Here is a 14493-nt window from a genome sequence, read left to right on the forward strand (position 1 = left end):
TTTATTTTCAAGTATAAAGGCTTTGTCGTAGAAGGGGGCCAGGGTCACAGGCAGTGGGAAGCGTCCAGAAGGCCGGGAGGAGGTGACGTGCGGGCCAGCTGGCTCCCAGGTGGCCCAGCCAGCCCGGCGGCGCCCTGTCTGCGCCGGGGACCGGCTGCTGGATGCTGAGAGGCCGAGGTAGCTGTGAGAGGAGCCGGACGTGGGGCGGAGGGCGTGGGCTCACATGACCGCACAACACTGGCACGCCTTTTGCTTAGGACCACTTGCCTCTTCGCCCTCGGGAGGGACAGATGGCTCGGGCTGCCGGGCAGGTGCATAGGTGGGCACAGGCCGGGCACTGGGGTTGGCCCGAGGCCCTTGCGCCCGAAGCAGTGGCTGGCACTCGGCAGGCTGCTCTGGGGCTGGGGTCTCTGCCAGGAGGGGGGTGGCGTCCCCGGAGGGGCCCTGGCCCTCAGCAGGGGTTTGGGGCCTTACAGATCCCTCCTCCAGGGAGCCTTCCTGCTTCTCCTGGGGCTGCGGATCTTCCTCTTCTGGCCTTGACTCTTCCTTGGCCCCCACGGGAGCCCCTGCCTCCCTCACCTCCTCTGCCTGACATTCCTGTCCGCCCTCAGACTCTCTCTGCTCTTCCAGACTCGGATCTTCCTTGACTGCTTCGGTCTTCTCCGCCTCCAATGGCGCCTCACCTCCTCCTTTCTCAGCCTCCAGTGACTCCTCGCCTTCTTTCTCGGCCTCCAATGGCGCCTCACCTCCTGTTCTCTCTGCCTTCGGTGACTCCTCACCTCCCCCTTTCTCGGCCTCCAATGGCGCCTCATCTCCTGTTCTCTCTGCCTTCGGTGACCCCTCGCCTTCCTTTCTTTCCAGCACCCCTGGTTCTCCAGTCACCCTGAGCTTTTCCTCATCCCCTTTCTGCTCTACTCCCAATGGTTCCTCGTCCTCCTTCTCTGCCTCCAGCTCTTCTGCACTTTCCAGCTCTATTTGCAGTGGCTCCTCGCCTCTCTCCCTCTCTGCCTTCAGCGGTCCCTCAACTGCCTCTCTTGCTACTGACAACAGTTCCTCAGCTGCTTCCCTTGCCGTCCCCAGCTTGTCCTCACCCCCTCTCCTCTCTGGTTCCAAGGAGTCCTTGCTTCCTTCCCTGTCAGCCATCAGAGACATGTCTGCTCCTTCCTGCTCTGTCTCTGCCTTCTCCTCACTCCACTTTTTTCCTCCGCCCACCGGTTCCTCTGCTTGGCCGCTCCCTGCCTCCCCGGCTTCCTCCCCTGCCCCCTTCTCTGCCCCCAGTGGACTCTCAGGTCCTCCCCCTTTTGCCCCCATCCTGGGCCCTTCCAATCCCTCCACCCCCAGCTCTTCCCAGTCCTCGCTGAGGGTCACCCTCTCCACCCAAATGAAAGACCCCTCCTCTCCTCCAGAGCCCCCTGGCCCATCACCGTCAGGGCTGCCCCCGGGAACACCTCCTTCTCCAGGAGCTGCTCCCTCTAGTCTCACCTGAAGCCTCGGGGAGCTGGCCTGCGCAGCCTTCTGGCCCCTGCCCAGCTCCCCTGTGGCCTCTGAGTCCCCGCTGTCTGGCCCTCCCACGCCCTCCCAGACCACCTCCACGATGCCCCTGTCCTCCTTCACCCAGGATGGGAGCTCTGGGCAGCTAGCTTCCTGCCTGTCCCCGATGGCCTCCAGCACCATCTCCTCTACCTTAGCCTCTAGCTCTGGGCCCGTGGCCACCGTGGCACAGTCCTCTGTGGCCCTCAGCCCCTCCCATACCACCTTCACCACACCCCCTTTGGCCTCGTCCACGCCCCCCTTGGATGTTGCTGGCGCCTGACTAGGCTCTGGAGGGGGGCTGGGTCCAGGGCAGGGGCCATTGGCTTCTGAGGAGGCCCCTGCTGCCCCAGGGAACGGCCTCAGGGCTGACGGAGCCCTGGCAGCCTCATCTCTGGCCTCTGAGGGGGACTCTGGAGATGTGTCCACTGGTCCAGCTGGTAGGGAGGCTCTCTTGTTCAGATCAGCGTGGTCTTGGGGAGTGAGAGGAGGAAAGGAGAGGAGACAGGGGGTGACAGAGTGAGATTCTGGCCCCCCAGATTCAGGCCCCTCTGCTTGGGACCCCCAGACCTGGAGCACAAGCACCCACCTGTGAGACCTGCCTCCACGGTAGGCTGGGAGAGAGGTCGGTGACCCTGCAGGGATGGCAGAGACAAGGTCAGGCCAGCCCGTGTCTGCACCTCCAGCCTCCCTGCATGCGGTACCCTCCCCTGCTCAAACACCCTCAATGCACCCCCCGACCCCCCATCACGTTCAGGATCAAACCCTCAGCCTTCCTCACCTGTCTTACCGCCCTCTGGTCCAGGGCCTCACACACAGTAGGTGCTTATCAATACTGTGTCTGTGAGCCACTAGCTCTGTATTAGGGACCTACTCTGTCACAAACTGAGATCGCCGTGGACAAGGGACACTTACTTAAGCCTTTTGCTTTGGGGACTTACATTCCGGGGGGGGGGGTGAGGTATAAACAAAAACACAAATAAATATGTAATGCCAGGGAGTGAGAAAGACTACAGCAGAAAAAAAATAAGCAGGAGGGGGGACTCTTGAGGAAGTGACACTGAACAGAGAGAGACCCGAAGGGTAGGAGGAGCCAGCCTTGAGTCAAGAGGTACATAAGGGCATTCCAAGCAGAGGAGAAAGCCAGTGCAAAAGCCCTGGGGCTGCAATGAGCTACACAAGTTCAAGGACTAGAAAAGAGGCTCAGCATAGCTGGAGTGGCGCGGGGGTGGGAGGGACAGTGCGAAAGTAGGAAAATGGGCTCAGGGAGGGGAGTGGAGAGGCAGCCAAACCCCAGGGATCTCCTCATAGTTCTCTGATCTTATTCACTTTCCAGCCTCCTCCAGGCCTTTATGTGGGCTGTTTCCTCTGCCTGGAATTCCCTTTCCACTCTTGCCTGGATCCCACTCAGATTCAATATATACGGCATTGCCTCCAGGAAGCCTCCTCTGAACCCCCAACCTCACTCAGGTGATTCCTCCATGCTCCTCCCCTGCCCAGGGCTCCCCCCATCACAGACTCTTGGATGGTGAGCTCCCATGGGCCAGGAATCCTTCCTTGCACCTCTCTGGCAAGGAACTCCCAGCCAATGCTTAAAACCCAATGAGTGCTGCTTCCCACATCCGTAAACAAGTCTGCTTCTCCCTCTGTGCCCTGAAATGGGCACCTGGGAGCTAAGCTAAGGCACCAGGGAGAGCGAGGGGCTGTGGCCCTGCTCTTCCCTATGGCCAGGCACAAATGTTGGCAGATCTTTGGACTTCGGGGACAACCCAGGGAGCCAGATTTTAATGTAAGGGTGTCAAAAGCCTGTGTGTTGCGTAGCATGCACACTGTATCTTAATAAAAGTGCTGCTAGGGGCGCCCGGGTGGCTCAGTGGGTTAAAGCCTCTGCCTTCAGCTCAGGTCATGATCCCAGGGTCCTGGGATCGAGCCCCGCATCGGGCTTTCTGCTCAGCAGGGAGCCTGCTTCCTCCTCTCTCTCTGCCTGCCTCTCTGACTACTTGTGATCTCTGTCTGTCAAATAAATAAACAAAATCTTAAAAAAAAAAAAAAAGTGCTGCTAAAACAAACACCCATGTGGATGCCTCCGATCACAAGAGCATCTCATGGTGACCCGCTCCCCACTCTGAGGCCGCATTCCACAAGCACTGCCCCACCCCCCCTTTTCCCCACCTTATTCCTCGTTCTGGCTGTAAGAGCAATCCCACGGCAGAATTCCTCAGGCCTGTTCCTGGTGCGTAGCCATGATCTTGACCCGCCCCCTCACCTCTCCCCGCCCTATGCTGTTGCTGTTTTCATTTTGGACACAGGGAAACTGAGGCTGGAGCAAGGAATGCGACTTGTCCAAGACCACAGAGCGGAGCAATGGCAGAGGGCTCAGTGGTTAAACGGCCCTTGGAGAAATCATGATTTTGTCCCTGCTGGCTGCCTCCTCCCCCCCCCCCCCCCCCGCACCCATTGGCTCCCCTAGCCCCTCACCTGTCTGCGCCAAGTGGGCCTCCCTGAGGGCTTGTGCTGGGCACCTGTGGACGCACTCTGCAACAGCTGCAGCTGGGACTGGAGTCTGAGGAAGGGAGGAGCTGCTGGGAGCCAGGACCCCAGGCTCAATGCCCCTCTCCCCCCACCCCCGCCCGCCCCCCTTTGCCTCTTCCTTGGGGTGGACCTGGGCACCTGGCCTAGCCGGGATGGCAGGGGCTAGACTCACGTGAACAAGCTGTCTTCCAAGTTCCGGATTCGGGCCTGAGCCTGGCCCTCGGGTGACTGGGGGTCTTTCGAGGTGGAGTCCTCCGGCCGCTCCGTCCCCTCAGCCGCCCCGTCCATTAGCCAGCGCTCCCGGAGAGACTTCCTCTGGGCACGGGAAGGTAGCTGTGCATAACGACTACCCCACCCCATGTCGAGTACCCTCCTAATCCTCCGGGCTGAGAAGATTTCCTATTGCCCAAAACCACCCGGAATGGGGCAGACATTTCTCCTTCAGGGTGGGATATGATACATGCCTTCACTGTGCACCCCCAATATTGCCAGGTGGGACAGACGCCCCCACTACCAGCCCATAGCTCTTCCAGCCTAGAACAAAACACCCATCATCTCCCCACCCCTTCCAGCATGGGACAGGCGCCCCCAGAGGTGAAATCGCTTTCGGCCCCTCCCTATACCCAAGCTGGGCAAACACCTTCACTGTTCCCATACTCTGCCCCCAAAGGTGGTACAAATGTCCCCATCACCACCACCGCCACCTACCCTCCCAGGCTGAGGAAAAATGCCCCCCCCCAAAAGCTGGAACCCATGCCCCCAGTTGCTCCCCCAAATTGGACACAAGCTCCTATGATTCCCCCAAAACCGACTCTCGTAGGCACCCCCACTTCATTGCCCAGGCTGGGCAGGCGCCCCTGCCCGCCCCCAACCTTGAGCCGCTCCACGCGGAGTTTCTCCTCTTCCAGCTCCCCGCGCGCGGCGCGGATCTCCTCCTGCAGCCGCCGCTTCTCCTGCGCACAGAGGACCGGGAGCTGCCCGCGGGCCGGGCGGGGCCGCCGCCTCCCTTTCCGCCTTCCCTCCTCCGCGGGGCTCGCGGGGGTTCCCGGGGCTCCCGGGGCTCCCGGGGCTGCGAGCTGGGCGGGGCCGCGGAGCGCACGTCGGGGCCCCGGGCGGGGAGGGGGCTGCGGAGGCGCTGACTCAGCAGCGGGTGGGGGCGGGGCGGCGGGGGCGGTGCCGGCCGCGCCCGGGATGCTGCGGAGGCCTCGCCCGCGCGGAATGGGGGTCTGTGGAAGGGGGTGGGGACGGGGCCTTGGAATGGAGATCTTCAAGTGGGACCGGGCTGTGAGGGTCCGAGATATGGAGATATGGAGAGGGGTTCAGAGAAATGGGGGTCCAGATATGGATATCAGAGGGGAAGGGGACTAGTGCGACTGGGGGTCCGGAGAGGGGCCGTCGTGAGTGTCCAGAGAGACTGGGGCGTAGAGATGGGGTCCGAAGAGATGGAAGTGCAGAAATCGAGGGCTGAGAGATGGGAGTTAGTGAGATGGGGGTTCAGAGGGATGGGGTACAGATATGGGTGTCAGAAGGATGGGGGTTCAGAGAGACCGGGGTGTAGAGATGGGGTCCAGAAAGATGGGGTGCAGAAGGGGGAGATCAGAGACATAGGGATTAATAAGATGGGGTTCACAGGGATGCGATCTAGAGAGATGAGGATCCAGAAATGAGGGTCTAAGAGATGGGGTTCAGACATGGTGTGTTTGGGAGACAGGGGTTCAAAATGGAGCATTGGATGTGGATTCAGGGAGTGTGGGGTACACAGCCTCACCATTCTGGGGGCGGTGGTGGCGGCCAGATAGACGAACTGGGGAGCAGAGGGGCCTGAGGATTTAGGTGGGGTGCCCTGGGCAGGGCTGGAGCTGAGGGTGCCTTCCCGCCCTCCCCCCACATGCACACACTTCACAGCGTTAAGCCTGCTTCCCGGATTGAGAGTTGAGGAAGAGACCTGGGACAAGAGTAGGAGGGCCCAGGATGCCGGGTGGAGTGCAGTGGGAGGGCTTCACTTACAGCGATGACCTCTAGCCGCTGCCGGTAGAGGGAGCTCTCGGCCATGGGCCTGTGGGGAAAAGGCAGAGACTGGGGAGGGGGTCACCCAGGGCAAGGCCCGCGTCCGGCCACCTCCTGAATGCCCCTCTCTGAGCCAAGATCCCTGAGCTGCTTGGAAACCAACCGAAGCCTGGCATTTTCTTCTATTTCCCCTTTGCAACTGAAAGGAGTTGGGGGAGAACTCAGGGGTCCTTTGGGGGGGGGGGGGCGGGCAGAGACCATGACAAGTTAAGCTAAAGCTCTTCCTAGGCCTGACATCTCCTCTCTGAGCCTCAGTTTCCTCATCTGTAAAATAGGCTGGGATAGCTTGATTCTCACCTTGCAGAGAGGTGCCCTTGCAAGGAAATATCCATGCAGGAAAAAAACAGGACATAGTGTTCCAAAAACAGTAGTGTCATTTATTATTAATAATGTTGGTAATTCCCGTGATTAATAATGTTTATGGTTAATTATAAGAACCAGTCCCAGGCTGTCCTACAGACACTCTCAAATCCTGCCAGGCCCCTAACATGCTGTGTGTCTCTTTCCAATTCCACACCCTCTCCAGACCTCTCGGCTCCTACCCAAGATACCTTCAGCCCCGGGGGATGAGGGAATCTGGGGAGAAAAGTGTCCATCCCAAGGTGGACACATGCCATTGCCATGGTAACTCTGGAGCTACCTGCCAACTCCCCTCCCTGGGAGCAAAGGTTACCAGGTCATGTAGCCTAGCATTGGACTCTGAGCTGGGAGGAGGCAGAGGGGTCTTGGTGTTTAAGGTTTAACCTGAGCTCACCCCATCACTGACCTCTATGCAGGACCCCAGGATCCCTGCTTCCCAGCCTACAGAGCCACCCCTTCTGTGGGACAGTCATTGTCACATGAACCTATACATAGATGTGCGTTGAATGCCCGCTATGTGCATGGGCTTCACAGGACAATATCTGGAAGGATCTATCTATGTGCCTGTTGTCCCTGATATTTAGCCCAGGGAGGACAGCACAGGACAGACCCTCAAACATTTATTAATTTGAGCACAACTCTATGGGGTGAGCATTAGCCACATTGTCCAAACTCTGCTGGGGCCTCCCAAGTCTTCCCTGGCCACACCATAAAGACATTATAATGCAGGGCTTACTGCCTATAGTGCTCTAAGGGCTCTAGAGGGTTTCTGATAGACTCCCACAGTCACCTCTGCCTCTCCCTCCCTGCCCTAATCTTGAGACACTAGTTCATTCTTTGCTGAGTTGCTATTCTGAGAATAAAACCAGCCAACCATGATTAGCCAGCACTTACCGTGTGCCAGGTGCTGTTAAATGCTCTGCCTCTAGCAATTCATTTAATCTTCCCAATGATCCTGGGAGGCAAGAGTACTATTGTCCCTATTTTATGGATGGGGAAAGAGGTGGTGAAGAGACTCATCTAAGATCACTGAGTCAGGCGATCAGAACTCAGGGGTCTCAGGCCCAAAACACTGGGAACACTGCAGGTAAGAGGGGTTTAGGCACCCTCTTCTTGGCAGCCACGAGGCCTGGGGGTTCCCGATTTCAGTTGACCTAGGAGGCTAATGTCATGCTTAATAGGGTATCCCAAAGGGAGCCCAGGCCCCCTGCTAATAAGTTTGCCCTTGGGGGAGGGCTAAACTCCCCCACTCTGTCCCATTCCCAAGATGTAATCTCCCTGCCTCTTCCTTGCTGGGGGGGGGGAGTGTGTGGAGATCGGGTTCCCATTGCTAAGCAACCAGGTTTGTAGTTGGTGAATAATGCAACGGGGGACCCAAAAGAGTGAGCAACCAAATTGGGGTCCCTGGGGGGAAACGCTTACCCAGAATTATTTACAAACCTCTGGAGTCCCTCCCCCCTCTTACTTTAAAATGCCCTCAAACCTTGAATATTAAAATCCTCTGTGCACCCCGTTTGATAGTGTTTATCTCCAACGCTACAAGAACAGTGTTTGTGGACGTGGCCTTTTGTCGCCAGGAACAGCTGGTGGCCATTTCACTAAGGAACTAAGGTTCCGATTTTGCCATCATCTTTCCCAGTTTAGGAGCCGTTAACTTTTTCTGTTATATCTCAAGCATTTCTTCCCACTCGGGACACTGAGGGATGTTTCTCGAGGCAGAACATGGGAGTGAGGGACCCTGGTATTTCCCGCCACTGTCCCCCTCAGTCATAGCCCCACCCCCAGGCTGGACTTTGAGCCTGAAGACTGCCTGCAGAAAATCTCTGAAAAAAGGAGGTGGAGGTCCACATCTCCCACCTGACTCTCTGCGGAGGGGGACATGAAGAGCCTGCGGGTTTGGCCAGCCTCTCTCCATTCCCGCTAGGGTCCTTAGAGAGGCCAGGCTGGAGCTCTTACCTCCACCCCCCCCCCACCCTGCCCTGGGAAAGGCCAGTGTCCTCCAAAGAACCCCTCTCAGACCCTGCCCACCAGCCACCCCCACCCCAGACCCTGGACACTTACATGGGTGTGGCTGGAGACCACATCTGGCTCTGCAGGGCCATCTCTGCCCAGAAGCCCACCTTCAGGTCTCCAGGATCAGGACCCACCGCGCCCGTTTGCCTGAAGGTCCCTGGATGCTGTGACTTGGCTGGTGGGAGGGGGGGCTGCAGGAGGGCACTGGGAGAGCTGGTCCAGCTGGTTTGGGCCAGGAGGCAGGAGACGCAAGCACGAGGCACAAGGGGGGCTGGGGGCTGGCGGGTAGTTCTGGGGAGGTACTATCAGCTGTCCTGATAAATTATTTACCAGCCACTGGCCTCCTTGCTGCACTTGGCTGGCTCGTAGCAAACACCCTCTCACATGCATGGTGCAGGGTGTGGGTGAGAATGGGGAGTCACTTGCCCCCTCCAGAGGACGGCAACTGTCCCTGGCACCCCAGATGCCTTAAGTCCAGCTGCCCACCAAGGGTCACCAACGTGGCACATCACACATGTGTGATACCCTTATAAATGACTAATCACCCCTTCTTGGACCCTGGCTCTGAGGTGGAGGGAGGGAGGGACTGATCCGGCTAAGGGTTTCTGGAGACCAGAGGCTGAGCACTATGGGAACCGGCAGGCCTGGCCCATGGATAACTGTGGTTGACTTGCCCCAGGTTTCTAGGACATGGTTTGCCCTTTGTGAAACAGGAAAATTAGACCAAGTGGTCTCCAGGACCCTGACACCCCTTAGAAGTTATAACAGTTAGGGGTAGAGCAGTGGTGAGAAAGGTCCAGAACACTTCCTACACAAATCTTCAGGGTTCCTGTTCTATCTTACGTATCCTCTTTTTAAAGGGCCAGCACCCCATTTCTCAGGAAACAGCATGCCTCATTTACCCTTTTCCATTTGGGGAGATCATCTCCTACTTTCCAGACTCATTTCCCAGTCCTTCCCCCAACACAGTCCTGGTCCTGCGGTACAATTTTTCTAAAAAAGATTTTATTAATTTATTTGACAGAGATGGACACAGCGGACACAGTGAGAGAGGGAATATAAGCAGGGGGCGTGGGAGAGGGAGAAGCAGGCTTCCCGCTGAGCAGGGAGCCCGATGTGGGACTCAATCCCAGGACACAGGATTAGGATCATGGCCTGAGCTGAAGGCAGATGCTCAACCGACTGAGCCACCCAAGCGCCCCAACTCAGCATAATGGTTTTAAGATCCCAGGAGCCCAAGGAAGATGCTTAACTGACTGAGCCACCCAGGCGCCCCCCTCTGCTGTGCAATTTGACATGAGCCTCAGTGAGAATGGTGCCCCATTCTTGCCCCAGCTTGGACCTTCCCCATGTGACAAAGAATGTGTCTACCTAACTCTTCCCTCCCTCTTTTACATCTTACTTGGGGTGCTCAGACCCCAGAATTCCCTGTCCAAATGGTCCTGAGCTCATCAATAAGGCCTCTGTGCCTCTTGAATGCTGTCCATGCAGCCAGGGTGTGCCTCACCCCTACCTCCAGCCTGACAAGTCATCAAGGGCAGCCATTGGCAGAGGGGTGAGGGTCAAGCTTAGACAGGCTGCGCGGGGTCCCCAGGTGCAAGCACAAGGCTCTTTGCTATGCAGAAGAGAGTTGAAGGCAGGAAGTCAAGGGGACCAGAGTGAGAGCTGGGGTTTCCCAGCGCCCCATGATCTAGTACAAGACTCCTAGGGATTCAAAATGTTTTCATTTGAACCTGGCCTTCTAAGTCATTCTGAAAGTACATTTGCCATGATAGGAGGAGAGAACACACTTTTTAAATTGGCTTTTAATTATGGTAAAATACATATGAAATTTACCATTAGTGGCATTTAGTACCCTCACGGTGTTGTGCAGTCATCCCTTCTGGGGCCAGAACATCTCCATCATCCTGGAAGGAGACCCCATGCCCATTCACAGTCTCTTCTGATTCACCTTCCCCCAGGCCCTGGCAATCACCAACCTGTCCCCATAGATTTACCTATTCTGGACATTTCATATAAATGGAATCATATACTGTGTGGTATTTTGTATGTCTGATTTCTTTCACTCAGCACAATGCTTTTTTTTTTTTTTTTTTAAGATTTATTTGAGAGAGAAAGAGAGGGAGAGAGAGAGAGAGAGAGAGAGCGCGAGCAGGAGCAGGGGGAGGGGCTGAGGGAGAGGGAGAAGCAGGCTTCCTGCTGAGCAGGAAGCCCAATGTGGGACTCAATCCCAGGACACTGGATTAGGATCACGACCTGAGCTGAAGGCAGATGCTCAACTGACTGAGCCACCAAGGGGCCCCAATTCAGTATAATGGTGTTTTTTTTTTTAAGATTTTATTTATTTATTTTTTTTTTTTTAAAGATTTTTATTTATTTATTATTTCACAGAGAGAGAGATCACAAGTAGGCAGAGAGGCAGGCAGAGAGAGAGAGGAGGAAGCAGGCTCCCCGCGGAGCAGAGAGCCCGATGCGGGGCTCGATCCCAGGACCCTGAGATCATGACCTGAGCCGAAGGCAGCGGCTTAATCCACTGAGCCACCCAGGCGCCCCAAGATTTTATTTATTTTGACAGAGAGAGATCACAGGTAGATAGAGAGGCAGGCAGAGAGAGAGAGAGGGAAGCAGGCTCCCTGCCGAGCAGAGAGCCCGATGCGGGACTCGATCCCAGGACCTGAGATCATGACCTGAGCCGAAGGCAGTGGCTTAACCCACTGAGCCACCCAGGCGCCCTCAGTATAATGTTTTTAAGATCCATCCACAATGTAGTGTGTGTCCGTGTTTCATTCTTTTATGGCTGAATAATATTCCTTTTTTTTCTTTAAGATTTTACTTTTTTGAGTCATCTCTACACCCAACACGGGGCTTGAACTCACAACCCTGAGATCAAGAGTCGCAAGCTTGGGACGCCTGGGTGGCTCAGTCCATTGGGCATCTGCCTTTGGTCCCGTCGAGATCCCAGGGTCTTGGGATTGAGTCCCACATCCAGCTCCTTGTTTGGCAAGGAGCCTGCTTCTCCCTCTGTCTGCCTCTCCCCCTGCTTGTGCTCTCCCTGTCTCTGACAAATAAATAAATTAAAAAAAAAAAAAAGATCACATGTTCTACTAACTGAGGCAGTCAGGCACCCCCGAATAATATTCCATTTGGGGGAGCTACCCCCATATTGTTTATCTATTCATTTGTTGACGGGCATGTGGGTTGTTTCTACCTTTTGGAGGAAAGAATGTATCTTTAAAAAAAAAAAGGTTTATTTATTTATTTGACACAGAGAGAGAGAGACAGTGAGAGAGGGAATACAAACAGGGGGAGTGGGAGAGGGAGAGAAGCAGGCTTCCCGCTGAGCAAGGAGCCCAATGTGGGGCTCAATCCCAGGACCCTGGGATCATGACCTGAGCCGAAGGTAGATGCTTATTGACTGAGCCATCTGGGCACCCCGAGAATGTATCTTTTAAAAAGATCTATTTATTTATTTGAGAGAGAGAGAAAGAGAGAGAGAAACAGAGCATGCACACAAGTGGGAGGGGCAGAGGGAGAGGAAGAGAGAATTCCAAGCAGACTCCTCACTGAGCACAGAGGCGGACGCGGGGCTTGATCTCACAACTCTGAAATCAAGACCTGAGCCGAAATCAAGAGTTGGAGGCTCAACTGACCGCACCACTCAGGTGCCCTGAGAATATACTTCATTTAATCGTTTGTAATTTAATTTTATAACTGTTAAATATTGAGATATATGGTTTGTGGACTTCCCTTTGTATTCTTGTCCCGTATTCCACAATGAAGCAAGATTGTTCTATTTACCATTGTGTTTGTCTCCCAAACTCAACCGCACCTCCCAAGTCTGATTTGTTTCTTTATTCCCAGCACTGGGGCAGACACCTCGTGCATATCATTAAATAATTCTCAAGCAACTGTTTTGTATCAGGCACAGTTCTAGGCATGGGGTAGTTGGGTCTAGGGGTGACCAAACAGAAAATGCTGTAAGACAACTCACTTTTGGTGGTGGGGAGGAGAGAGATAATATACAAATAAAGGCAATTAATGATCATTGCTGTATAGGGTGAGTATAGAATAGCAGGGTTAGGGGCGCCTGGGTGGCTCGGTGGGTTAAAGCCTCTGCCTTCAGCTCAGGTCATGATTCCAGCGTCCTGGGATCAAGCCCCATATCGGGCTCTCTGCTCAGCAGGGAGCCTGTTTCCTCCTCTCTCTCTGCCTGCCTCTCCTCCTACTTGAAATCTCTGTTTGTCAAATAAATAATTTTAAAAATTAAAAAAAAATAATAGCAGGGGTAGGGTTATGGAGAAGGGCTGTGTGTGATGCAGGCTGGGTGATCAGGGACTATTTGTCTAAAGAAGTGATACTTGAGTCGAGACCCACATAGCAGAAGCCAGCCATGTGATGAACCATTCCAAGCAGAGAAAAAGGCAAGTAAGTGCAAAGGCCCTGAGGTAGGAGTGCACTTGGGGGGGGGGGTAAGGGAAGCACAAAGGCTGGAATGGAGGAGTGAGGGAGAGAGTGTCAGAAGATGAGATCTGAGAAGTGGACAGGGCCTTCTGGGTCAGAGGAGGGAATTTGGGTTTTCTTCTGAGTGTGATGGGGAGCCATTGGAGGGACAGTGAAGTGGCTGGGATAAGTAAGGGTGGAGAGAAGTGGACAAATTCAGAATATATTTTGGGGGCAGAGCCTGCAGATCCAACAGCAATCCAACATATGGATGGATTGGAGCAGGGCTGAGAGAGGTTGCAGTAGATTCCCAGGTTTAGGGCATGAAAAACAAACTGTTGTAAGTTGCCACACATAGGAGATCTAGGGGGATCCGAGAGTTCAGAAAAGTGTTCAGTTTGACACCTACTACACTGAGAGTGTTGGAGAGGAGTCCAAAACCCAGAGAAGTCAGAGATGGAGATATAAATTTGAGAGACACCAGCACAGAGATGGCATTTAAAGTATGATGTAGGGATTGGTCAGGGGTTGAGTGTTGGGAGGAAAGAGATCGTGTGCTCACACTGAGTAACTGATGAGAGCTTGATAAAGAGTTGACTTATAAAGGTGTCCGGCGGTCCCCCCTGACTGGCTCAGCCAGAGGAGCCCATGACCCTTGATCTCGGAGTTGAGTTCGAGCCTCACACTGGGTGTGGAGATTACTTAAATAAATAAATAAAATTTTAAAAAAAGAAAAAAGAAAAGGAAAAGAAGAACACAATCTCGGTTAGTAACAGCGAGGGGCTGTTTCCATGCCTTGGCTTTGGAGACAGAGCTGTGTGGAGTGGCTACCAGAAGGGGAAGGACACAGGTACTTCCCTCTCTCTCATCAGCCAACTCCATGGAAACCACAGGGAAAGAAAACGTGTAATGCAGGTGAAACAGAAGCCTGAGAAGAAATGCGTGGGAGGGGATACCTGGGTGGCTCAGTCAGTTAAGAGTCTGCCTTTGGCTCAGGTAATGATCCCAGGATCCTGGATTAGTCCTGCATTGGCCTCCTAGATCGGCAGAGAGCCTGCTTCTCCCTCTGCCTGCCGCTGTGCTCCTGCTTGTGCTCTCGCTCTCTCAAATAAATAAGTCAAATCCTTAAAAAGAGAGAGAAAGAGAAATGCCTGCAAGATAGGAGGGAAACCAGGAGAAGATGGTGTCCTTGGACACCAAGGAGCTAATGGAAAGGAAGTCAGGGAGGAACCAGTGACTGGATCTAGCAAATGAAGTCCTTCGGTGTCCTTGGACTGAAAAGGCTCAGTGGGATGGTCGGACCAGGAGCCTTGTTAGCACCACCAAAGAGGAACAGGAAGTGATGAAGAGGAGAGAACACTATAGACAGCTCTTTCCATAAGTATAGCTTTAATCCTCATTACCTCCCAAGGGAGTAGGTGCTGCTTTCCCCATTTTACAGACGAGAGAACTGGGCCTTGGAGAAGGCTGGTACCTTACTCAGGTTTTGCGTAGGATGGAACGACGTAGCCCCAATTCCAGTTGGGCCAACGGGGTTAGAGGGAGGAACTG

At 54.7% G+C, this 14493-nt stretch overlaps 1 protein-coding gene across 2 annotated transcripts; it reads right to left on the reverse strand.

Annotated features, from left to right (window-relative positions):
- Positions 1-207: 207 nt before the first annotated feature.
- On the reverse strand, positions 208-8762 carry PALM3 (paralemmin 3). Of its 2 annotated transcripts, none has more exons than XM_045991318.1 (7): positions 8551-8762; positions 6070-6118; positions 4935-5015; positions 4235-4377; positions 4009-4093; positions 2120-2165; positions 208-2003 (listed from the first exon to the last, which is right to left on the reverse strand). In XM_045991318.1, the coding sequence occupies exons 1-7, from the start codon at positions 8589-8591 to the stop codon at positions 220-222; spliced, it is 2229 nt and encodes a 742-aa protein (XP_045847274.1). In that variant the 5' UTR covers positions 8592-8762; the 3' UTR covers positions 208-219. The 2 variants fall into 2 exon arrangements, with proteins under 2 accessions (XP_045847274.1, XP_045847275.1); XM_045991319.1 differs by having other exon boundaries at positions 6070-6138.
- Between the last annotated feature and the right edge of the window lie 5731 nt (positions 8763-14493).

This window comes from Meles meles, chromosome 20, assembly GCF_922984935.1.
Source record: "Meles meles chromosome 20, mMelMel3.1 paternal haplotype, whole genome shotgun sequence".
Lineage (NCBI taxonomy): Eukaryota > Metazoa > Chordata > Mammalia > Carnivora > Mustelidae > Meles > Meles meles.